At 41.9% G+C, this 26,392-nt stretch overlaps 1 protein-coding gene across 1 annotated transcript; it reads left to right on the top strand.

The window, feature by feature from the left end:
* Positions 1–10,449: 10,449 nt before the first annotated feature.
* Positions 10,450–21,718, top strand: HACD4 (3-hydroxyacyl-CoA dehydratase 4; the record flags this gene model as incomplete). The annotated part of the gene is made up of 6 exons (XM_082301302.1): positions 10,450–10,546; positions 11,413–11,540; positions 17,433–17,545; positions 19,973–20,079; positions 20,783–20,914; positions 21,636–21,718. The coding sequence occupies 6 exons, from the start codon at positions 10,450–10,452 to the stop codon at positions 21,716–21,718; spliced, it is 660 nt and encodes a 219-aa protein (XP_082157428.1).
* Between the last annotated feature and the right edge of the window lie 4,674 nt (positions 21,719–26,392).

The following is a 26,392-nucleotide window of genomic DNA, read 5'->3' as shown; positions in this document are numbered from 1 at the left end:
ATGATGAGCAGATGAGCACAGGGAAATTCATGTCCTGCCTCAGTTCTCTACACAAGAGGCTGCAAGGTTAGTTCACCTCCTAAGACCAATCTTGTTGAGCCCAAGTGCTCACAGTTACAATCCTAAAACCATGTTACCTTCAGCAATGAGGAATTCAATGTTCTAAGCAAATAATTTTGTCTGCTTTTGAATGTGTAAAAGCAAACACAGTTAACACTCCCTTCTGAAAAATAACTGTTAAAGCATTGAAGAGCATTTGCAAAGTCAAAATCCACAATAAGGAGATTAACTACTGAGATTTTAAATAGCATATCTGGCCCCTGCACACCAGCTACCACCACATCTACTCACTGTAACTCTCACTGTCAACTATTTCCCAAGTTTCTTATCTTGGTAGACCAGAACCTGCACAACTTCCTCTGGACTTAGCTGGAGTACTGTGTGTTACAATTCCCAAAAAGGAAATATCTTGGCAGACATATTTACATAAAACAGAAAGCTTTTCTTTGACAAAATAATAAAGCCTATTTGACTTCAACTATTTTTCAAAATGTTGCTCACTCTTTAAGCAATTAATATACTTTCTTTTCGAGTCTTTTTGGATTGAGCTATACTCTGTTCTGGTCTCCACTTTTTGGGAAAAGCTCATATTGGCCATAACAGACTTTTTCTTGTGATTATAACATTTTAATAATTAAAAATAAGTTCCTGCTGCCTGCAGTAGAACTCACAGTGTTGTCCTTGTTACAAACATTAAATCCTGTCAGAGCTACTCATATTTAAAAAGGATTTATGTTGGACATGATTACTGGTCATTAGAAGTATTTCAAGGAACTAAGCACTTAGTTTGCTTTCTCTTTTTTCTTCTTTTTTTTTCTTCCCAGCTCCCCACAGATCACTATTTCTACAAACCATTAAATTCCTATAAAATGTCATAACCTATTATCACAACTTCCGTTATGAGTGACTTGGTGAGGACTAACACTTCAAATAAAGGGAAATATCCCAGCCCATCTAGTAGTAATTCCTCTTTATTATTGTAGCAACATATTTGATGGTTTCTGGGTCTCATCCAGCAATGAAACTGAGAGCAGTGAATTGGGAGGCACAGATACTGTAGAAACATGATTAATTTCAAGACTGGGTATGTCTTTGATATTTAGTTAATCTTTTCACAGCCTCCCAAGCAAAACCTGTGAATTTCCCACTCTGCTGGAAAGAGGCTGGTTGGGAATGAGAAGGAAGGACGTGATAAAGGATAAAGGCTAGGGTTTTTTTAATGGAAATCAGAGATGCTATTTACACTGCTCCCTGAAAGAAAAATCAATTGTAAAAAATTGTTACCCTGAAAAAATAATTATATTGTCCCTGAATATGCAGATTCAAATTCCTTAAGAACAGTAAAATCAGGTTATAATAATCAGCCTAAAAAGTCATCCTTTACATCATAAAAATAAGTTGCTTCCATGTAGAAAGATTTTAATGAAAAACAGCATTAAGGTGTGCTACAGAAACACAATGGTTTGCATTTTTATCCTATGCAGAGAAGAGAAACAGTAGCTTTTTATTTTTTACCTCAGCCTGGGCATTAGGGTAATATGAAATAATATAATGAAATAATGAATAATGAAAACAATGAATCCCCCAAATCAACATATTCCCATAGAGCTGTGGGGCTGTTTGCAAGTACACAGGTCAATCTAGAGGCCATAGGACCTGCTCCCTCAGATGCTCACAGGAACTGACAAGTAAGGAGGGCAAGGCTGTTGTATCTTCTCCAAGTGACATTTTGGGAGGTCTGGACAGGAAAGGTGGCAAATACAAAAGGATACACGAAGTCTACCAGACTGGCCAGGATCCTCTTTTTTCTCCAAAAGCATTTCCAAACGTCTTTTTTCACCTGATGAAATTGTAAAGCTAACACCCCTGCCAGCTGTGTATCTATTAGGTGGACCCTTGTGGCATAATGCTTGCTCCCCTAGTACAGATCTTCTCACCCTAAAGCAGCCAGGAACTTTGGTGCGACTGTCTCTGTTAGATGATACCAGCAAGTCAGCTCTGTTGGGCAGGACCTGTTTGCAAGCCAAGGTCTCTGCTGAATTTATAAAATCTCCTGGGTGTAAGAGGTGTGAAGCTGGCACAGCTGCTGCTTCCTCTTTTTGCCAGCTTGAGAGTACAGGCAAAAGCACTGACACTTTTCCCCATTACTTGCTTGCAGTGAAGATGACTTTGCTTCCCCTGCTGCCTCCACACAGCCTTACTTTCCTCACTAGCAGTCTTGGTCACACAACATAGACATCATCCAGCACTGTGCAAATAACTCCACCTGCTAGTGAGAAGTAAGAGTGGCCAGTGCAGCACTGTATCAGCCCCATGGCCCCCAGGCAGCCCAGGATTTATGCTTTTACTTTAGCTGAGGTGAATAGCATGGGAGTGTGTGCTTACAGCTAAGCACACGTTTCAGAGCTGTGACTTACCAGTGCTTAAAATAGTATAATCTAGCCAACTCTGGCCAACACAGTAGAATTCAGACTCAACAGGCTTGAATTCCCATAGCCAAAAAATCTAATATTGGAAGAAGGGAGACATAAAGTTACCAGGAACACTGAAAATTAATTTTAAGACACATGGTTTCTTTTCTTAAAAACACACCTGCATATTGCTTTTATAGCAAGGATTTAGAAACAAAAGCTCTGCATAAAAGGAACAGATGTTTTAGCCTGGTGATGCTTCCTGTTTGAAGAGAAAGAAATTCTTTCTGTATCACATGAAACATTTCAGGATTGCCATTAACTTTCTACATAAAGCATCCCTTTGCAAAGATTCCTGACAGAAGCACCATGCCCAGATAGAATGTATATTCCCCACCTCATGATGCAGGGAAATCAAATGCAGCTAAAATGTGTTTAGATTTTGAAAAACACAGGAGACTTGATCTTAACATTATAAGCTGAACAGTCATAAAGCTTGTTTTAAGAGAGGCCAGCAGCAATATACAGTGAATTTTTTGATGCTGGATAAGTAGTTTCTAGACAGAAGTTAGTCTGCAAGAGAATAGCTAGAGTGGAGAAGAAAGTTTATTTTCCACAAATAAAAATGTAGATTTTTTCCAGGACTTACTCTCTTGTTCCCATATCCAGCTAACATGTGTTTCAACAGTACCATTTAATATTTCCTTTCCTCTGAATGTCCTTGCAGCATACAAAAGTGTTAAATATTTTAAGCATGAAAGCCTTTCTTGAACTCTGTGTGCCTAGAAGCATCCCCACCTCTTTCTAGTCTAATAAAAGCTGTTACCTGTTACTTTCTCCTGCTCATCACAGTATAAAAACACCACTGCAAATCACACAGCTAAAGGGACCTCACATGTGTTTTCAAATAAAAGTTGTATGCAGAAAAAACTCAAGAATTTAGAGAAGGATTTCTTGTACTAAGGAATAGCATCAGGTCTGATTGGCCAGATCAACTTCAATCCACTGGCTGAATTGTATTCTACATCTCCCAAAGGAGAACTTGAATATATATGCAGCGATTGATTTATGAGCCCTGTACCTTGGCTGCATTGCTACAGTGCATTGCCACTCAAATATGTACATTAATAGGAGCATTATAGTTCAGGTGAGAAGTACACCTTTGAAGTGAATTTTCTAGTCATTGCCCCTTTCCATGCCACATTCCTCATCACAGAGTAGGCATCAACATCCTTCCTTTTGGAGGACAACATCACTCCTTCCACATGCCATCACCCCAGGAGACTTTTTTTTCACCAGGGAATGAGCATCAGCTCCACAGGGCCACACTGCTGCCAAAGGAAAGCCCTCAAAATGCTTCAGTGGTGGGCAGCACCTCCCTAGCACTAGTCAGGTGCAGCTGCCTCAGCTGCCCCTGCCTCCTGCCAGGCTGTGTCAGGAGTGGCCACCATCATGGACAGGAACTGGAATCCAGCCTGGAAGCCCTTGCAGGTGCCCTTGTGTATTGGGTTTGCATGGCCTGGGTTTTTGATAGCAGTAGGGGCTATAGGGGTGGGTTCTGTGAGAAGCTGCCAGAAGCTTCCCCCACATCTGGCAGAGCCAATCTCTGGTGGCTCCAAAGATGGACCCACCGCTGACCACAGCTGGGCCAATTAGAAGTGGTGGTAATGCCTCTGTGATAACTGGTTTAAGAAGAAATAAAAAAATAAGTTGTTGTGCAGTTGTAACTGCAGCCAGAATAGAGCAGAGTGAGAACATGTGAGAGGAACAACTCTGCAGACACCAAGGTCAGAGCAGAAGGAGGGACAGGAGGTGCTCCAGCAGTTGGAGCTGAGATTCCCCTGCAGCCAATGGTGCAGACCATGGTGAAGCAGCTGTGCCCCTGCAGCCCATGGGTCCTTGGGGGATGCAGAGATCCACCCATAGCCCATGGAGGAGCCCCACGCTGGAGCAGGTGGATACCTCAGATGAGGCTGTGATCCAGTGGAAGACCCGGTGGAGAGAGGGGTGCTGCTCCCAGGCTGGAGCAGCTTGTCCTCGGAGGACTGCACCCTGTGGAAGAGTGACCCGTGCCGCAGCACTTTGGGGAGCACTGTTGCTGGTGGAATGGACTCACATTGCAGCAGGTCACACAGAGCTGTTGCTCATGAGATGGAGCCACACTGGAGAAGTTTTCAGTGATCTGTCTCCCGTGGGAGGGACCCCAGGGTGCAGCAGGGGAATGAGCCCTCTCCCTGAGCAGCGGGAGAAGCCACGAGTGATGAACTGACCAAAACCCCCATTTGCTGTCTCCTTACACCACTGGGGTAGGAGGTAGAGCTGGAAGGAGGAGGGGTTGGGGGAAGGTGGCTTTTTAAGGGCTTATTTTACTTCTCATTATCCTGCCCTGATTTTGTTAGTAGTAAGTTCACTTCATATCCCTAAGTCGAGCCTGTTTTGCCCATGATGGGATTTGCTGAGGGATCTCTCCTGGTCCTTACCACAACCCATGAACCCTTCGTTAAATGTTCTCTTCTCTGTCCAGCTGCAGAGAGGAGTGAGTGAGCAGCTTTCATGGCATTGGGACAGTGTCAACCCCCAACACTTTATCACCTATGTGAGCCAACAAGGTTTTGCACGTCACAAAGCTATGTGAGCTTTGTTTCTTTTAGGTATTTGAAAAGAGCTGTTCTTTCTGCTCCTGGATCTTGTTACAGCGGTTACAGTGGTGAGCTGCACTCCTGACAGCATTAGTCACTTCAGTTGTCCTCCCACAGGCAGGCAGTATGGAGGCTGTTTGCAAGAGCTCAGCTAAGCCTTTCAATAATGATACGTTTAATTGCCTAACTCTCTATTTAACACTGATATATTATTTCCTCCTGAGAAAGACAGAAACTCTTTAGCCTAGAAAAAGATGATTCTGAAGTAGTGAAAGTAAGCTGCCACATGGCAGGAAAGCCAGTTGTAACTGTGTGACCCTTGTGCTCAGGTCTCAGGTGGGAGATACAACCGTGGAAAACACAGTGTCCCTCTGTCCCTGTCAGGAAATCATCCACTAGCCAGGGAGGCATTTCACACCTCTCCAGGACACCACAGGGAGTAGAGATGGTCCTGGCAGGAGCTCACTACCACTTGCAATAGGGAGGAGACCCAGAAAGGGATATTTTATCCTCCAGCATTTGGTACCTACACAGGACATCCTATGCATATTATGTTCTCAGTGCATTCTTCATTTACAGTATCAAATTTCAAATCTCACTGCAGGATGGGGTGTGATTTCAACACGAATGCCTGTGGCAAAACTTACTTATTGGCAGAAGGGTGTTTATAAACAAGTCAGAGTATTCTTCATCTGATTTATGCTTAGATATCCCAGACACTTAGGGCAGAAGTAAACTAGGATGCATATTTTCACTCTGCCAGTAGTGTCCATATTTCACAGGGGCATGAAAAACCACACATTTCTATGTAAGTGGAAAATTCTTTCCTCTATCTGAAGTAATTTAAAGTTCTCCTTTTATGCTGTGGTCCCATCTTTCCTGATCATTTGATAGGGTTTATAGCATTGCTGTAGTGCTGATGATTTAAGGACAAAAGAAGCATTACAATTTTGCATTTCTTCTCTCTAGCAATCCTTTAAAACATTGCTCTGGGTTAAGGAATAAAGTTAGTGGGATTTACAGACTAGCTTACTGGTACAACAGTAAGATACCAATTTAGGTTAGGTTAGGGTAGGGTAGGTTAGATCGGGCTAGGCTGGGCTGGGCTGGATGGTTGAGGATCAGGGCAAACGCAGTGGAGATATTTGGGTTTAGAAACTTCTTTCTCGGGAAGTGCAGTGTTGTTCCTGCTTAGTGCTACATACGGTGACGTCGTGGGGTGGGGGAAGAGGAAAGAGGAGGGGTAATCTCCTAACAAACAGCTGTTGCAGCTGCAGAGAGGAAAAAGGAGAAAGCTCAGGAGCAGCAGCAGCAATCCGACCCCTGCAACAGGTAATATTTCTTGAGCGCAGGTGACATAGACTGCTCAAATGCAAAAAACCAGTGGGTGGGATGTGCCTGTGGGAGAAAAGTACAACAGCTCTACTCAGCAGCTCTCTTCTTCCTGAACTGCAGAGCTTGCAGCTTGTCATGGGTGGGAGGGGGAAGACACAGAAGTTCAGACCAACATGACTTAATGTGACTTAGAAGGAAACCATGTCAGCAGAGGGAATTTTCTAGCAGATCTTGCCTGGTGGGGAAAAAAAAAAAAAAAGGAACATTGCTCTCTGGTTTCAGCACGAGGGCTGGTTCCTCATGTGTGGTCAGCCAGCACAGGCACACGCAAAGGCGGCCGAGCACAGGAGCCCTGAGGGGCAGGGAAGTGCCCTGTGCACGCAGGCCTGGGTGGGACCCTCTGCGTGGGACACGCCCTGAGAGCAACCTGAGTGTGGCCTTCATGCTGGCACCCTGTAAGGGACACATAGATGGGTCAAGGGCTGGCCTGAGCTGGGTGCTTCGGCTGTGCTGTCACCTTAGCTCATGGAGAGCATGCTGCTGACCACCCTTCAGACACTGAGGGCACCTACCTCCACGCTTGCCTTGGATGATAGTTACCACAGAGACACACCAAAGACCTTTGTGGTAAAAATAATAGCATGCAACAGCTACACTTTGTGAAATTTCTGCCCGAGGAAATACACCAGGCTTTGCAACTAAAATGATAAAATCTTTGCTGTGGGTGCTAGTTCTGACATTGCTTACATTTTGTCTAGTTTTCTGTGTTTTGAGCCCACAGAGAAAGCAGATAAGTTTTCTGCTAAGCAAGGTTGATATTACATGAGATAAGTCCATCCCTGGCATTTCAATCTATTTGGCATAAAATCATCCACAGTAAACAAGGTGAAACTGACAATTAAAACAGCGGACAGCAAGTGCAGCCTTCTGGGTCTATCTCCTGCAAGACCCATGTTTGTTTCTTTCTCCTGACATCAATGCAGGCAAGAGTACTGAAATGTGCTGTGACATGCCAATGCCTTCAAATGAAAGAAACTTGAACACCTTAAAGCAAATCACACTCCAAGGGAGGAATGTGGCAGCAGGTGAGGCACCAGGGTGGCAAAGTGAGGTTTGGAAGACTAGCCAGCAAGTCTGGGGCAGGCTCAGGGACTGAAGCACTACCTGATGGATAGTCTGCATTTTGTCTGCAACAGTGCTGCAGAAGCAGGTTCTGTGAGTGAAATGTGGAATCATCCCTTCTGTGAACTGATGGGAGCTGGGAATCTAAATAAAGACCATCTCTTCTGCCAGTGACCTTTCACATAGAAGCAGATGACTGAATTTTGTGTTGTGACACAGTGCTGTTGAGACAGGCAAATAGGTTATTTTCAGCCTGCTTCTGTTTCTCCAGGCAAAGAGGTCAGCCTTCGGATGAGAAGGACCTTAGTGAAGAGTTACATTTCAGTTTCCTTTTATCACACTGAAATCACCTTTCAGTCTCTTCAGATTTCTTCACTTCTGTGAAAGGCTTTTGTTTGGTTTTAGGTACCTTTTGTGTAGGGATTAACAAAGTAGGGTGAAAAAAGTGTGATGCATTCTCAGATCAGGGGTGTTTCTTCACAGTGGAGAGCATCAGCAAGGGAGGGAGCTGTGCTGCTTGCAGCTCTGGGGCCGGGATCTGTCTGCCGTGTAACACCAGCACACTGCCTGCCACCACATCTCTACACTCCTTGGGGAATATGGGACTGTCCATAAATGTCAACAATCTGTACACATTTCAGCAGTCACTGGTACATTTTAAAGATGATGTGTTGTAACGTGCAACAGCTGCCACATTGCCAAAACACTAATGTGAGGCTGCATTTACAAATGTTACTCAGTGTTTAGTGAGATTAAGTACCTTAAGAACTGCAGAAACAACAGCTTTCTAGCCAGCCGGTGCAGGAAGATTTTGGAAAATACACCCAAATCACTGAAAGACAGGCTCTGAGGATGACAGACAGATGTAGCAAACTAAACTTCAGAAGAGAGAAACCATATGCTCATCTTGCATCCAGTGCAAAGCCCACACAGCAGTATCAGACCAAAGAGAGTGGTGGAGCTGCTGACTGGAAAGACTCAAGATTTTCATATCTGTTCCTGTAACTTCCATGCAGTAATTCCTATCCATCCAGCAATAAGGCTGTTTCTTAACACAGAACAATGTTCCTAATTTTTTGTCTTTTTATAGTATATAGTTTCCCATCTTTCTCTTACCACAAGATGGAACAAAGTGTCATTCAGTAATAAAACAGATGGAATTTGGATCAATATTAATTGATCTCACTGGACTTTAGTTCAATTCAGTTGTATCTTACTTTTCCTAAAAGGAGGTTATTTATGGAACAGATTCCTTTGTTTGGGTCCTTCTGTCTTATTTTCACAGTATCAAAGACAATGATGTCTCTTGGGAGATATTTTATTCCCACAAATCTTTTTGTGCTTATAGGAGTGAATGTGCTTATAGATATGAATAGCTGTCATCCTACATAACTGGAAAAGAGGAAGACAAGCACTTTTTATTTTCCCTGGGATTTACTTAGAATAAAAATTTAGAAGATCCGTTTATCTGGATCAATTTAAATAACTCTATATTGTAGCTTATGGTCCAATGCTACGAATAAAGTACAGGCATTTATCAAATTTAGATATTTTTGAACAGAGATATTTAGTCCATTTATTAATGTACAGATATAAATGAAATGAAGTTTGTTGGCAGAGACATACCACACAAACACACAGGATCAAGGCACAACTTAAAGAGAATACTGTTTACTAGGGCAAGAAATTAATAGGTCCAACACATAAATTCCAGTACAAAATTAACAAGTTGATTTCCCAAAAATTAGTCTTGCAGCTGGAGGACAGGCAAGCCTCTCATTTCAGAATAGGCCAGAAGCAAATACATTTATGGGAAATTAAGTATATCCAGAGCCTACGAAGTTTTGCAACAAGTCAGATTGTCCACGAAAATTAGGTTAGAATAGCTACAAAATGTAGTCTTCTCCAACAGGAGAAGATTTTGTTTATTAAATACAACTTGAATCCAGAAGTTAGTGGAAAATCTTTGTTTAGACATGTCTTCATCTGGAGGCACAAATTTCTCTTCAATGCATTAGACAGAGTTCTGTTCTGGGGCCTCTGAGAGACACACACAGTTTTCACTGATCTGTTTATATTTTATAGAATCAGAGACTCAAGGAATGGTTTGGTTTGGAAGGGACATTAAGAATTGTTAAGTTCCATTCAGCTTCATCTGGTTCCAACACCCCTGCCATGGGTCCACATTGCTCAGAGCCTCACCCTTCTCGTGGCCTTGAACACTGACAGGGATGGGGCATCCACAACTTCTCTGGGTAACCTGTGCCAATGCCTCACCATCCTCACAGTAGACTGTCTTCTTAATATCTAATCTAACCCTGCCCTCTTTCAGTCTAAAGCCATTCTCCCTTGTCCTGTCACTACATGCTCTTGTAAATAGTCCCCATCTTGTTGAGTTCATTTCATATATTGGAAGGCCACCATCAGGTCATCCTGAAGCCTTCTCTTCTCCAGGCTGAACAATCCCAGTTCTCCCAGCCTTTCCTCGCAGGAGAGGTGCTCCATCCCTCTGATCAACTTGGTGGCCTCCTCTGGACTCTCTCCAACAGGTCCATGTCCTTCCTGTTCTGGGGACCCCAGAGCTGGATGCAGCACTGCAGGTGGGGTCTCACCAGAGCAGAGCAGAGGGGCAGAATCCCCTCCCTGGCCCTGCTGCCCACCCTGCTTTGGATGCAGCCCAGGACACATTTGGCTTTCTGAGCTGCAAGAGCACATTGCTGGGTCATGTCCTACCTCTCCTCCACCAGCACCCCCAAGTCTTTCTGGGCAGGGTTGCTCTCAATTTCAGCTCTTTTCCTTTGATTTACTAACATGTCCAAAGAGGGTGCAAAATGTTATTGTTGGTCATATAGTTTATTATTTTGACTTTCCACAGCTTTACCATGAACATCTACCTGTTTGTGTATGACTTAATGCAATTCTGTGGACACTCATGGATATTTACAAATATGATCATCAGGTTCATGACATTTGGAAAAGGTAAGGTTCCTTCTCTATTTTCCTTAAACATTTTAAGCGGCAGTGACAGACACACAGAAATATCAAGTTAAAGTTAAGATTCTGAATATGTGTATGTCCAATACCAGGGACTGTGTAATTCAATCAGAAAGATAATTATGAACAAATTACTTGTGCCTGTCTTTTACCGTTGTCACACTGGGAACGAAGCTCTTGTTTTGCTAATGAGCCTTAAATTCAGCAGCATGCTAGTAATATTTGAATTAGACATAGACCTAAATGTGACTAGGTCCAGTCATCATGGCAAATATTAATCTTACTGAAGCCACCAGGAGAGAATATCTTTGTGGTTATTGCACATGACTCTCTATCTCCAAAAACATTACAATATATTTCTCTTGCCTGGGGTTAAGACAAAAATAGAAAGCAAGTGACTGGAAATTTAAAATAACTTAAAATGGACAGTTTTAGGCATATAAAATGCCTACCTTCTGGACTAGTTGTTTTAGGCAGTGCATATAGAGGCAGGAACTCGACATGTCCTAGTGTTTAGAAATTCCTCATGCATTTCCTCAACATTTTCTCCTATTTAGAAATACCCTAGAGCGGTATCTCTAAACCAACACATCCTGCACAGTGTTTGCCCACGCATTAAGTATAGGGAATTTAATTCTTTTTTCAGCTTCCTGCCTCTGTCAGAGACACACTCAGAGTGGATTGCCTCCTCCACTCCCTGAAGCTTTGCTTCTGCTACTCAGAAGTTTGGTACTGTGTAAACTTTATTTCTTGTCATCTCCAGTGACGGTAGGGTAAAAGCAAACCCAGTAGTTGCTCCAGACTTCTACTGTATAACCATCCTCTAATCTTCCTCTCCATTTTGTCTGTAGATTCACTGGCTGACACGTTTTACTCCATAGGACTTGTAATGCGCCTTTGCCAGCTGTTATCTGTATTGGAGATCCTGCACATCCTCATCGGCATTGACAAAAGCCGTTTCCTCCCCAGGTTTTTGCAGGTAAGTTTGTTCCTCAAGACTCTCCTTTCATGACCAACACACATCAGCTATGGCTGTCCCTAGGGACAAGCCCAGGCCGAACTATCCTGAATGTTGCACCTGCAGCCATCCTCAGGGAGCCTGGTTTGCTGATAGTTTGCCAACTTCAGGAATTGCTTCCTCAGAACTGGGCTGGTTGGGAAAGAACTGTTCTGTCAACATGTTTCTTTTTGAGTGAAAGTGAATAGTGAGTATGCTTGCTCTACAGCACAGACCCAGAAAATGTCCAGATGAGTGGCCACTAGCAGAAGTGGGTCAGTGGCCGATTGCAGTCATCAAATTAAATTCCAGGGGGGCTTGGCCCTTCTAATTTTCTCCCTACATAACCTCCTGGCATCCCAGTAGTACCCAAGTTATCTTCCCTTCCTTCCAGAGGTGATCAACTCTCTTTTTTTTCCCTGACTTCCAGTAAGTTCCCTGTTTAAATAGACTGGTCTTTTTCCCTCCTAGTGTGTCATATGTTCAACTGTAGGCAGAAAACCAGCCAAAAGATCACATGCTATAGCAGAAAATAAGATGATACTCTGATATTTTCCTTGCCACACTGTTTTTTTCCTTTTGGGTGTTAATCTCAGGTTTTGGTATTTTTTCTTAATGCATTGGAAAAAGCAAAATGATGACTTGAATTTACCTTCCAACCTTTCCAGTCCTTAGTATTTGAATAATGGTGAAACTTATATTGCTCTCAGCAGTCAGAAGGTAGAAGACCTAGAGTAGTTAGTTATGTTTTTAATTTTCTGGATAGCCCATTTTTGTCAAATGATATATTCATGGGTGAAGATGTTCTTCTTTTCAAATCTCCATTAACTAATTGTCTAAATAACTAATTAACTAATTGACTAATACAGATCTCTGTTCTTTACACTGCTCACTAAGCATGGTAGCAAATTCAGCAAAATGCAAATAACTGCTTTTCCCTGCTTAAATCCATAAGCTTTGACACTAATCTAGGGGAGAAGAAAGTCTCCTATCTACTGTGACCTGTAACAAATCTCACATGTCTTGGAAAGAAGAGCAGCCTGCTCTTAGTCATTAAAACAAGCCTTGTCCTGGCAGAGTTTACACATTCCCCAGCCCTGACATAGTGTGTTTCTTTCCTTGCCAGACTTACAGAAGGCAGAGATCAGGAAAGCCTGCACAAGCACTGTTCTCTGTCACCACAAATGACATTAGCATGAAATGGGTATTCTGAACAAGAAAACTGTGACCTTTCTTGGGCAGTGCAGTTTGTGCAGTGCTCTCCAGGGCAGCATGGAGAGGCAGCTCATGGAATGATACAGCAGTGTGACTCCCAGTGTTCATGTCACACCAAATATGGTTTTGGATCCTTACTTGGTTCTTTCCCCAGCTGCACTCTCACCACAAACAACTCTCTTGCCTTGATGTTAGCAGCAGTCTCATGCTCCAAACAAGATGTATAAGCTCTTTGGTGGAGACTCTGCTGTCACGTGGTTTACCCACTTTTGCTGAGAGAGCGTGGGTTAAGCAGTTGTGTGCCAGCACTGCTCCCACATGCCTTGTCACACTTTCTTCACTGCCTCTTAGGAAGAAAGAAACAGTGTATTTTCCACAATGAGCGAGGGAAGGACAGTTAGTTAAGAGATGTTTACCTTGCTGCAGCCTACTAGATTACTGCACAGTCAGGGCACTGATAAAGGTGCAAGAATTAGATAGTGGCTGCCTGGTTCTGTGCTCCCACCACCTATTCTGATTTTGAGCTTAAAACATATCCCTGTATGCATCCCTCATAAAAGACATATACATGCACATCCACAGTGAATCTCACCTTCAGTGATCGCTAGGATAAGAGAACAGCTGGCTCAGGCAATGTCACATGGGTGGAGGTATAAATTAACATTGAATAAAACAAGCTATGAAAGGGCCCTGTGGTGGCAGGTTTTCTGTAGGCATTATAGCAAATGAAAGATTTAAATGCATCCTTCAGTGAAAGGTTTATGCCTATCATTGCATTTGTCATGGTTTAGTAGCATTTAAGGAAAACACTTTGAGATACACAATACAGATAGTGGAAAAACAAACTCGGAGGAGTCTTCTGGAAAAACTCCTTGAGGGACAAAGTCTCAGGCCACCAAGGACCTGAGAAGAGCAAGGTAGGCCAAGGCCTTCACACCATGAAAGAAAAAATTAGTCTTGTGTGATGGATGCGCTGGAGGAAAGTGAGGCAGGGGATGGTCACAAAGCTGGTGCAAAGGGATGTTCCTCAGGGCATTTATAACTTAATAAATAACTGGAGGAGGGCAGGAGAACATGTCACATGTCACTGTTCTCACCAAAACAGAAGATAATGAAATATGATAGTCTGGCTAGGGAGTAAAGGCTGACAGGGCTGGTACCATAGCAAGGAGAGAGGAAAGGTCTAAGAAAAGACTGGTGTTTTTGTGAAACAAACAGCAGTTCTTCACCCTGTGCAAACAGGATTTGATTTACCAAAACAAAAGCAATGTACTATGACTTTGTGATAAAAACATTAATTTTTAACTTTAAATATTTAGTGTCACTTTTCTCACTTTCGTTTTTTTGGTTTTTTTTAAATATACACTACATTGAAGAGCTACGTAAGTGTTTCAGGTACCGACTACGAAACTGCATAGTCATGGTTATTAAAAAACAGAAGTGAATACGCTATTTTTTCTAGCCAAATTTGCTCTGTTTCACTTACTTGATTAAAAACTCAGACTGTCTTGCAGAAAATGATGTCACTCTACAGAACTTGCTGTATCCTGTGAGAGATCAGTGTCAGAAAAGGAAGGTAATTCCAATTTGATTTCAAAGAAGAAATGAAAACTGAAAACATTATATTTATGCTTTGTGATATATTAGCACATACTTCCTTTTTATGAATGTGAAAACATAGGACTTAGAGTTTTGTGCTTTTTTTTTTATTTTAAAGCAAGAGAGTAGCAACAGAAAATATTTTCATTCATGCAAGGACAGACGATCCACACAGGAAATTATCCACAGCTGAGCAGCAGCACGTGCATTTTATCTATGTGTCTATATGTGTATTTATATATGTACATGACTCCATGTATAAATGCATAGAGATATGTGTGTCCAGAAGCACAATATCAACATGTACTACTCTTCTCCAAGTAGCACCCTGCCTCTTCACTTGCAGAAAATGTCCCCAGCCTTTGACTAACCCCTGCATTTACCTTTGATTTTTGTGGGTTACCTAAAGCTAGGAGTGCTATGAAAGGAAGGAGAATAAAGGCAAGCAGGCAGGCAACCTCCTGATTTATGCAGAAAAAGAGGTAGGATGCCACTGTCTGTCCTCACGGGGACATCACAATTGTCCTGAGCAGCCAGCTCTGTGTCCTGCCCCACAGATGTGCTCCAGAGCAAGGCCACGTCTTTCCAGTTTCAGTGTCTGGTGGCTGCTTTGTGCAGCCCATTGCTTGCCAGATGAGACTGCAGTCTAACAGGAACAAAATACCTCACAGGGAGCAGTGCTATCTCCAGTTTCCTGCTCTTGCAGGTGCTTAACATACTTTACAGTCTGATTACTGAGTTCCATCATGTGTAACTAGTAAAGCTGAGTGCCTCCATTGCTCCCCTTTCCCAGTCTGAATCTCTGATGGAGGAAATCTGCTGAGCTCCACCTAGGTGGTTCTCACTGCCTCATGTTTCTGCTTGTACCCTGGGGAGAGAAGAAAATCCATAGCTTCTTACACTTCCAAATTATAAGGCTGAATTGTGGGTCTCTATAGTCACTCTGTCTCATTGGCCAGCATACATCTGTTTGAAACTGAAGTTTCAAACTGGAGTTTGAAATGGTAACTACCTTCCTTTCTCTCACTAAAATGGGATCAGATCCTGATCATTTATCCCATGCTGTTTTCTAGCACATTTCCACCCAGCTGCTTCTTGAAAAAGGAGCGCCATTTGGAAAATCTTCCAAATCTTCCAATCTTCTGACATCTCAAAATATGTCCATCTTTTCATTATCGTGATAAAACCCTTGGTCTCTAGGACAACTACCTGTGGCAATTCTCTGAAACAGCTCTTGTATTAACAATATTGCAGAACTCTCTCTACACCTCTCAGTCTGATTTTAGGGTCAGTAAGAAAATGCCCACACCACCAGTGCTGCATTCTTTACCACTCTTTATCTAACAATTTTAACTCAGATTCTATTTTATCTGTTCTCTCCAGCACACAATCCCACCCAGTGCTCACCGAGCTTTTACCTTTGTTTTGATTTCCTTATGATGATGGTTGCCCTGCCATGTTTCTTGTATCTCTCTTCTATCTGGTTTCAGATCTGCATCAATAATTCCAGTTCCCCCATATTTCTGCCATGTTCCTCAGCATCAGTGCACAAACACAGGACATGTTAGTTCTCACTTTCTGTTTCCTGACCCATCTGTACAAAAGTCTGCCAAAATCTGACCTTTTTAAAAATCAGTTCCTCAGTTTGGAACCTATGGGATCAGCAGCACAGATGACAGAGGAGGGTGAGAAGCAGGAAAATCATTTTTAGCTGTTGTGGCCCCTCAGTGCTTTCCAAGATGAGGAACCAGATCCCTGGGGGATACACATGCCCTATTTCTGTACAAAAAATTGCTCCCATGTATTTTGCTGAATAGTGAAGTGAGGCTGCTTTATCTGACAGGTGTGGTTTGTGAAAAAAGAGAGTCTGTGGTTAGAATTGTCCATGCAGGAACCCTTAAATATTATATTGCAAAACTACCACACAAACTTGCTGAGAGGCAAAATTCTTACTTCGTTTAAGGCAGGAATAAGGGGAAACCAATGAAGAATAACAGCACTTATAAAAACAACCTTGGTAATCCACTTTCATTTTGTAACTTTTAACTGACTTGACATCTCAACTTGTGAAATCATTACAACTAACGTACCTTACGGAAGACATGGCATTGGGTAAAAAACCCAACCCAGTGAAGCTATATCGATTCATACCAACTGCTTAGGTGCATGTTTTCTACTTCAACAGTTTCAAATAGAGTGTAAATCAGAGTGAATTGTTACTGTTCTGGGACAGCTTGACAAACAACTCTTGGCAGTACCGACACATTTACTTTATAGGACAGGGCATGGATACTGTTAGAAAAGTTGTCAGGAAAGCTGCAAAAAGACACACTTGTTTTTAATTTCTTGAGCTTTAATGTTACCAATGTATTTATTTTAAGCTGGAGACACTGCCTGTTTAATCCACTTTTATCTTTTTATTTGTGGGTTGGATAAAGTTCAACCACTAGAAAAATATTAGGACATAAATACTGTGGCAATCATTCACGTAAGTGACAAGCTTAAACCCACTTCCCCTAACCAAGAATAAGATGGAAAGAAAGATAAGGAATTCTACTTTTCCTCCTTCTTTCTGCAAATCTTACATGAAAGAGATTCCTTGCAACACAGATCTCCAAGATATGAAAAACAGATCTGGGAGTGTAAGATTAGTACTTTCTGGCATACAACTCTCCCAAGAAGGGCCTTCTCTATACCGCTGCCTCCCACACAGTGTACAAGCAAAGAAGCTTATCCCTGCCAGCCCTCCAAGTACCTAGGTGCAGCAGGAATAGTCCTTGCTTCCAGGACCTCCGTGGTTTCCTTGGGTACAAACCCAAGTCATCCCAGCTGGCAAGCAAACTTCCACACTTACCATAACGGGTCTTTGATGCTGCAGCCAGCAGTGTCCACTTCCCTTTGCTGAAGGACCTTGAACAAAAGCTATGAAGCAAAACATTCACTGCTGATTTTGTGTAAAGAAAACTGGATCCATTTGTGGCCTCCTATTTCGCCAAAATGCCACAGAAATAACTGCTACAGAAGGTGCTACCTGAATTCAAAGTTTTCTTTTCTTTTCAGATCACTGAGAGAATAATTGTTTTATTTGTCGTGATCAACAGTCAGGAAGAAGTTCAAGGGAAATATGTCGTGTGTGTTTTATTTTTCCTTTGGAATTTATTAGATGTGGTCAGGTAAGGAGTCAACATCAAAACCATGAGGGGAAAATGGGTTATTCTTGCCAGAAGAACTCCACCCCCATTGTGCAGCAAGGCTCATTTAATTGTTTCAAAATTGGCAAAGCATAATATCAATTTTTAAGTAAAAGTTTGAGCCTTATAAGTTACTTAATGACTTTTACAAAAATCCACATGGTTAAGAGGCAAAGGAACTTACAGACGTAAGATAGAGGAATGCATTAGCAGACAGTATTAATATTTGTAGTTCAAAGGCTTTGATGTTTTAAACAAAAATTTAGAGGGAAATCACAACTACCTTCTGGAGAGCAGGAATTCTTGAAACCATCCTGGTTGCCATTACCATCCTGTTGCTTTATTATTTTATTTTTTTATCCACTTTAATCCAAGATTGACAGCACAGTAAGGCAGCACCAGCAGAACTTCTTGTGAAGGCAGAAAGACTATTCTGGGTTAACTGCACCATGCTTTCCAAAAAGCCAAGAACTCCTGCTGCAGGACACTAAGAGTTTTGGTAGCAGGGCATATATCACACCACAAGAAGAACAAACATTTCTCATATGTAATGTAAGTCTCTATGCACCTCAGTTTGTAGACTTAGAGCAGGTACATATAGAATTAAGAAGCATTTTAAGAAGACACAGCTCTCACAGCAACCTATGTAATGAAGCAAAATCTTTTTTTTTCTGATAATTTAAATATATTGCTTAGCAGACTGACTGAAGAATATGGATTTTGGGATTTTGGCAGCAAAGGAAACGTTATAAAAGAGATCTGAAACAGGAAGGTGTCAGACAGAAAAGATAAAGATTTTAAGTCAGCTTCAGAGTATTTTGAACTGCATATGTTAATAGGCTACTACTTGTATTAATTATTTTGTTTATAGTTCCATCCCATTTCTTTTTGAAGTTTGTAAAGCTAAAACAGTGGAACCTAATCTGAAATGAAAGGGTTCAGTGCAGCTGGAGAAATGCCAAAAGTATAAACAATATTGGCTGTGAAGTTCTGTCAGTGCATAATAGTCCTATTGATGCATCATTATTTCCTACCCTTGCTAAAGAACAGAGTTAAGCACCACGGCAGTAACAGCAGTTGTTTAACAGGAAAGCTACTGTGGTCTACAGCAGCAAATGACCAATTCAAATAAACCATAGTACAACTCATACAATTTTAGAATTCTTACCTGATTTACTTTACAGCACCTGTGCCACGTCCTAATATCTCAAGGAAGTGTTCATGTCTAGAAGTGCATAAGGATCTATCCCATCCCTTAGCCAACTACTCTTGAAATATTACAAGTTTTTCCACATAAACTTTCAGGGATATAAATTTCCCTGAAGGACTATTTGTTATGCATCATGGCTAGTGATATACTGAGAGCAAATTCTGCAAGGTTTTCTATAACTAGTCTTTCCTTCTTATACCATCAACAGCCCATGGAATTGTATAGAGAAGGAGCAGCTGTTTCCTTTTTGTATTGGGTTGAGATTCAGCCTTAAAAGCAACAATAATAAAAAATGGAGATAATCCTGAGGTTGCAGAGGGCAACCTTGAGAGACAATGGTACATTTTCAGCCTCTCACACTCTTCTACAGTCCAGGTGTGACGCAAAACTAATCAAATTAATCAATAAGAAGGGAATACAGGAAGTTTGTTTAACACTAGTTTCATCTGTCAGAAAGTCTTGGGTAATAGCTCTAGGAAGGCCACAGTGCAAAAAGTCTTTCAGCTGACCAAAAATGCAACCAGACCTGTTTCTCCAGTGTTTGGAAAGCTGCTGTACCGCTTTTAAGATCACACCAAGATTAGGTCACCTTTGGAGAGTGAAGTCCTAGGCATTCTGGTCTCCCAGTGAGCAACAGTAAAAACCACATAAGAACAAAATGCTGCAATGCACTGGTGAGCAAACGCTTTTTTTGGACCTACTACCCCTTCTGAGGTCCAGGAGAGGGGGACATGTACTACAGAAGGTTAAGTACCTGAAATTGCCTTCTTGTTTAACCTTCTCCAGCAGTGATTCAGCTCAGTCATAAACAGCAGTGACTCAGCAGTCATAAATCAGAATTTTCTTGGTCCCAAGCAACAGTCATATTCTCCCTGCCCCTCTCAGTTGCAACACCCCCATCTGAAATCCATTTTCTGTTGGACCAGTATGAAGTCATGCTGGTCTCTGACTGAGCTGTCTGTCTGGAGGGCTTTATTGCAGTCTTCCTGCTCTAGGGTAGCACCACAGACAACCCTGCTGAAAAAAACGAACCACCTACTTTCAGGCATTGGAACCTGAATGAAAACGGTTGCTCGCACTGAAATTTACTCAGATAGCTCCAAGTTCTTCTGCAATTCCTTTGAATTTTCCAGTAGTGTAACTTTATTCTAAAGACATCATAATTTCCTCTGAGCTCATCTGCTTTCCTCTTATTGCAGGTACACTTACAACATGTTGGCAAGGATGGGCATATACTACCTACCACTAACATGGCTCAACTTCTCACTGTGCATCCCACTCTATCCCCTTTCAGTTCTGGCTAAAGGTAAGGAGGTGGGAAGGGGTATCAACCACTTGCTTCCTTAATATTCTTCAAAAAAATGTGATCACTTCAATTGCCATTTGTGTTTAACATAGTTCCTCATGCGCTGCCAAAGTTGTCAGAAATGTTCATGTACCTTCATACTAACCTGTATGCCACCTGTGTCTCTTTTCTGTTACTTTTTCTTTAATATGGACTCTCTTGGTTTTGGGGGTTGTGTGTCTGGTAGGTTTTGGTGGTTTTTTGTTGGCTTGGTTTTGTTTCAGTTTTTAAAAATATAGGAAAATGTTCTTTTTTTCTGAGTAAAGCAGAAAATATTCTCATAAATGACATAGGGATTCCTCCCTTCCAGACTCACCATATTAGACAGCAACTTACAAAGCTTCTTCCCCGCTGAGGCTGACCTTATACTGGCTCAGGGCAGTATCATAGTTACACCAAGAACTCTACCCACTGAGAACACACTGAAAACACTTGTTTCTGACAGAACTCGTTAATGAATAAGATATATTTATTAATTCTAGTATTAACAGCAATCAGCACCCCAAACTTACAAAACTGAACTCAAGGAGAAAATGTGCATATGCATACGAATGAATATGTATATGTATCAGTATATAAAATATAAAAGGTAACTGACTTGTACATTAAGCTTTTTGATGATCTTCTGCTTCTTTTAGACTAAGGATTTACCATGTTTTTACAGGATTTGCAATTTGTGTATCACTGCCTTATTTTGAATCCTTTGGCACATACTCCATCAAGCTACCATTTCCATTCACCTTCTCAATCTACTTCCCTTATGTTCTGAAAATGTACCTGCTAGTGCTCTTTACAGGTAGGTATCTCATCTTCCAGAAAACTGGATCTCAACACAACTGGGATGCCTATGGCAAGAAAAAATCAAATCAGTACCAGGCCTTTCACAAATTCTAACTCTCTCTGCCACATCTCCTGCAGACCACTGCAGGGAAGTGCATCACTACCTGTTTTGATTTCCAGTATCTTTCAAATACAAACAGTTAAATCTGCAAGATACCATGTATCGTGCATAAAAATACAAACCAATAAAAATTGTTTCAGTGATCCCAGCCTTACAGCTATTTAGTGAAACTTGCTTTTTTGTTTGCTTTTTTAAAAAAAAATCAATTCCCATTTGATCATACTCTGGTTCTGTGCAACTCTTCCTCACTCATAACTCCTAGCTGGGATGAGAAGTTTTATCGAAATTAAAACTTTTACAGCTTGATTATTCAAAGGGATGAAAAAACAAGGCCACTCCAAAACCTGCATGTAAATAGATCCCTTCTCCTTTTCACCAAAATACTTTGGAAGAATTTCTGCTGGATTTAGCTGCATCATACAGAAGTCTTTGTTCTGTCATTGGCTTTAACATGAATTTGAAGGATCTCATCCTTATGATGTAGTGTTCTGATCCTAAGTACATGGAAGGAACTGCAAGGTTGCCAGATAAATGCTCTTACTGTTCCTCCTAAACTAATTGAAGACAGTTTGAATTCTACTCCCTTGTTCTTACACCATTTTGTGTTTTGATTCAGGCATGTGCTTTGTCATCCAGAACCTCTTCCATGAGAGAATGGCACACCTAGGGACAGGCAACATCAAAAATAAAAGAAGCTAAGTTGATATTTTGTTTGGAAGGAAAAAATACATTCCTAGTGTATTGCTGCATGTCATAATTAAAAACAAAGTGGACAAAGATATCTCAATGAAAAACTCTTCTTCACATGAACATTTTCTGGCTGTGTAGAATTTTCAGAAAAGGCAGATCTCTTGAATGCACCTCAAAAATGGAGCAACTTCTGAAAGTTTTGACTTCAAGTGTCCAGAGATTTTAAAATTAATATATTTTTTCTAATATATGTTATAGAATTCTTAAAAAATTGAGCAGTGCCACAAATCACAGTCACACCCTCATTGTGGTGTTAATTCTTATCTCATTCTATATAGATATTCTGAAATGACAATATCATTTAATCTATAAGATTACTTTATACTAGGCCAACATGTATGTGCCTCACATATAAATACTAAATTGGCTAGAACTGGAATCTCTCAAGGGGTAGAAGTCAGAACCTTTGCAACCTATGAGACTGACATGCTGATTAGCCCAGGCATTCACTAAGGATCCCCCACATTCTGGCCTCATCCTTCAGTTATCAAAAGAAGAGTCCAGAAAATGCAGCTAAGTCAGAAAAGGAACTGTTAAGGGACTCATCTCCTATATATTCAAGGGGATGTTTAAAGGTCAGAAAGAAACACTTATAATCATGTGTTTGGCATGTCTCTCTCTTCCCCCACAATGATTGTCTTCCATGCTGAACAGCAGACAGATGCGTGCAAAAGAAGTGTGATGTAGTCAGGTCAAATATATGTTGTTCTCCAAAGGGAACTGAATGACTATCAAAAGCCATGTGCAAAATTCTAGCCATTTTACACAATTGTATTTGCTCCTCATACTTCTGTAGGATAATGTGTGAGAATGCAACTAGAGCACAGGCTTTTCAAAGGCTGGGAATGAGGAATATAAACAGCTATACCCAGTGGATTGTACAGGCAAAAATAGCCAAATAATTCCTTAGAGGCTGGCAGGAGCTTTTCTGATGTTTCATCCGTATTGATTTTCACCTACATTTCAATTCAAGCCTGTGGGGGAGAAAAGTGAGGGTATTTTTTTTTTTTTTTTTAGCTGACTGAAAACTGTGGGAAGGGAGGCAAGGTAATAGGAGTAGGAGAGATGATAATATTTAAAGGGAAAGTAAACACTATTACACTATGAAGAGGTTTTTGCCTGTATGACTTTTTAAACCATGTGGCCTAAGACGTTATGTAAGGAAACAGTGAAGCTAAATTAATTTGTTACGAAAGGTCACCTACTAGAATTTTTATTTATTTAATACATTTGGCAGACAATGCCTGCAGACTGTTGTGACCACCGAGCATTTGCAGACCATAAGCAACAATATCACACAATAGAATAGTTTAGCATCAGCCGGGGATTATTTCTTTTCAAAGCACTGCAAACAGAAATTTGGAACTTAGTAGGTAAATGGGAGTACTTTGGGCTTCTGTCTGACCCAAACTGATTCGAGTAGGAACATTGTGAAGAAACATATAGAGCAGCTGAATAAGATGACTGTTTTGAAGACAGCCAGAGTAAGTCCACATCAAACCTATGTAACTTGCTGAAGTTGAAACATGAACATTTTTCCTCTGGAAATTCAATCTAACATGTTTGTCACCAAGCTGCCTGGAGTTAACCCTATAGGAGAAAACATGACATATGATATTGTACTGGGTTTACATGTCAAGGCTTTGGCAATGGAGAAGGTGCAGGAACAGCTTCCACAAAAAGCCATAGGCTTCCCCTGTGTCAGAAACAGGTGGTTCCAACCAGTTCCAAAACTGAGGTGCCGCAGGACACTGCTGAGCCAAACAGCAAAGATGATGGCATGGCATCTCTCTGAAAACTTAAGAGAAGCTAAGAAATGTCACGCAGCAGCTGTGAGAAAGAAGAGTAAGAAAAATGTAAGAGAAACAGCTCTGTAGACACCAAGGTCAATGGCGAAGAAGAGCTACTTGAGGCACTACAGCAGATTCCCCTGTGGGCCGTGGTGGATCAGCTTGTCCCTCTCCAACTCATGGAGAAAAACACACCAGACAAGATATCCACATGGCAGCCTGTGGAGGATCCCAGGCTGGAGCAGGTGGCTGTGCCCTGAGGCAAGCTGCAGCCCATGGAGAGCCCACACAAGCAAAGTAGGAACTGTGGCCCATTAGGGACCCACACTGAAGCAGCTTTTTCCTAATGGACTGTACCCCATGGAAAGGATCTATGCTAGACCAGTGCTTGAAAAGCTGCAGCTTGTGAGAAGAAACCATGAAGGACTGTATCCCATGGGAGGGACCCCAGGCTGGACCAGCAACAGTATGAAGGAAAACAAGCAGCAGAGATTAAGGTTTATCAACTAAGTGCAACCCTCATGCCCTACCCACCTTGTACTACCTGGGGAAGAAGGAGGCAGAAGATGGCAGGAATGAAGGAGTAAAGTGAGCCTATGAAGAAGGGAGTGAGGGGAGGTGATTTTAGTTTTGCCTTTTTTCTTTCCATCCTATACTATTTTTAATTGGCAATAAATTTTTCTTCCACAAGTTGAATCTGTTTTTGTGACAGAGAATGGTAAATGATCACTGTGTCTTTATCTTGACCCATGAACTTTCTCATCCTATTTTCTCCCTGTCCTGTTGAGGAGGAGGGAGAATGAATGTCCTGTTGAGAAGATGGGGCTGAACAGACATCTGGAAGCCAGCTGAGGTCAAACCTATATCAGATTAAGCCATGTTTATTGTTTTATCTTAAAAAAAAAGTTACGTCTTGAGTCTTATAGCTGGCTAAAAGGCTGGAATAGGAAAAGGATTCTTTAAAATTCACTATGGAGAGGACCCCCAAACCTAAACTGCATGAAAAAGGCAGGAAGTTCATGACAGACTTACCTCCTTCTGGTAGACTGGTAACTTGGGGCAGGCAGTTGGGAGATTGAGGCAGTCAGCCTTCCATGTGTGACCATAACAGGCCACTGTAACTTCAGCTCCAATACCTCACCTAAGTTCCTGGAAAAGCTCAGAACTGGGCAGGCAAAAAAGTGTTTAAGACAATGGCTTTTATGACAATGAGTTGTACTTCAATGATTGTAGCCTGTTAGGAAGGGATGGGATCCACTTGTTTAAGAACACCAAGAGAAGCTCTGGCAGCAGACTGGCCAATTTGGTGAGATGGGCTTTAAACTGAAGGACTCAGTGGGTGGGTTCCAAAGTGGCAATGCTCATGCCATTGCTTCCTCCTGGGGAGTGGGCCATGCCAACCAGGGCAGTGTTGGCTGCCTCAAGATGAGAGTCCTAGGCCTAACCACATCAAGGGTGTGTGTGGCTATGGGGAACCCTCTTACACCCCTCCTAGGGAGCCTGGATGCTCCACTGCCTCCCTGAAGTGCCTGTACACAAATGCACAGAGCATGGGGAATAAACAGGAACTGGAAATCTCTGTGTGGTCACAGAGCCATAATCCCACTGCAATTATAGAGACATGGTGGGATAGCTCACCACTGGAATGTTGTCATGGATTCCTTTGTACTTTCAGAAAGGCCAGGTCAGCAAGGTGAGGTGGTGGAGTTGATCTTTACATGAAAGAGCATCAAGCTCTGCCCAGGGAGAGACAATGAGTTGAGAGCTAAAATGAGTGACACTGTAGTGGGTGTTTACTACAGACCACCTGATCAGGACAAGGAAGTTGATGAGGCTTTCTATGGGCAGCTGGAAGTAGCCTTGAGATCCCCTGGTTCTCCTCTGGATATTCAACAACCCTGTATTTGCTGGAGGTCCAACGTGGCTTGGCAGACACAGTCCAGGAAGTTCCTGCAGATACTGGAAGATAATTTCTTAGTGCAAGTGGTGGGGGAGCCACTGAGGAAAGGTGTGTTGCCCTCCAGAGGTCCCTTCCCACTCCAACAATTCAGTGATTCTGTGAATTTAAATCTTGGTATCTTGAGATACCAGCACCCCCAGATCTCTCTATGCAGGGCTGCTCTCCAGCCACTCATCGACCCATTTAGACTTGTATCAGGCACTACTCTGTACCAGATGCAGAATCCATGATTTTAACTTGTTAAATTTCAAGCCATTAATCATAGCCAAATACTCCAGCCTATCCACATCTTTCTGCAAGGCCTTTTGTCCCTCAACAGTCAACAGCAAGTTTCAAATTTGGTATTATCAGCAAATGTACTAATGGTGCATTCAACTCATGCCTCCTGATCATGGATAAATACACTGAATCCTGAGGAACACTGCTGGTGACTGTCAGCCCCACACACTACAACTCTGAGCTCTGTCCTTTCACCAGTTCTTTCGTTCTTTAACCAGTGCACCATGAACCCATTCATCTCACCGTTGAACAGTCTGTTCAGACAGATGTTGTAAGGGACAGTATCAAAAGCCCCACACGGTGGGTGACTGTATCACAGAAGAGTATCAGATGAGTTATGCAGGGCTTTCCCTCTGTGAGCTCGTGTTGACTGTACTTGATGGTTGTACTGTTCTTTAAATGCCTTTCAATAGTACCAGTATGATCTCTGTAAATTTTCCCCAGTAATGAGGTTAGACTAACAGGCCTGTAGTTCCATGTGTCTCACTCAGAGGCTTTCAACCACATTATCCCTAACTGCAAACAATGTACAGTGAAACCTCTGTCTTAAAATGAAGCTCCTTTGGCATGTCTGCCTTGCCTATCCCTCTCGAA

The sequence above is a fragment of the Coloeus monedula genome (assembly GCF_965178545.1).
Source record: "Coloeus monedula genome assembly, chromosome: Z".
NCBI classification, from domain to species: Eukaryota; Metazoa; Chordata; class Aves; order Passeriformes; family Corvidae; genus Coloeus; species Coloeus monedula.
The sequence above is the reverse complement of the archived record's forward strand: the minus strand, read 5'-3'. Positions and strand labels throughout refer to the sequence as shown.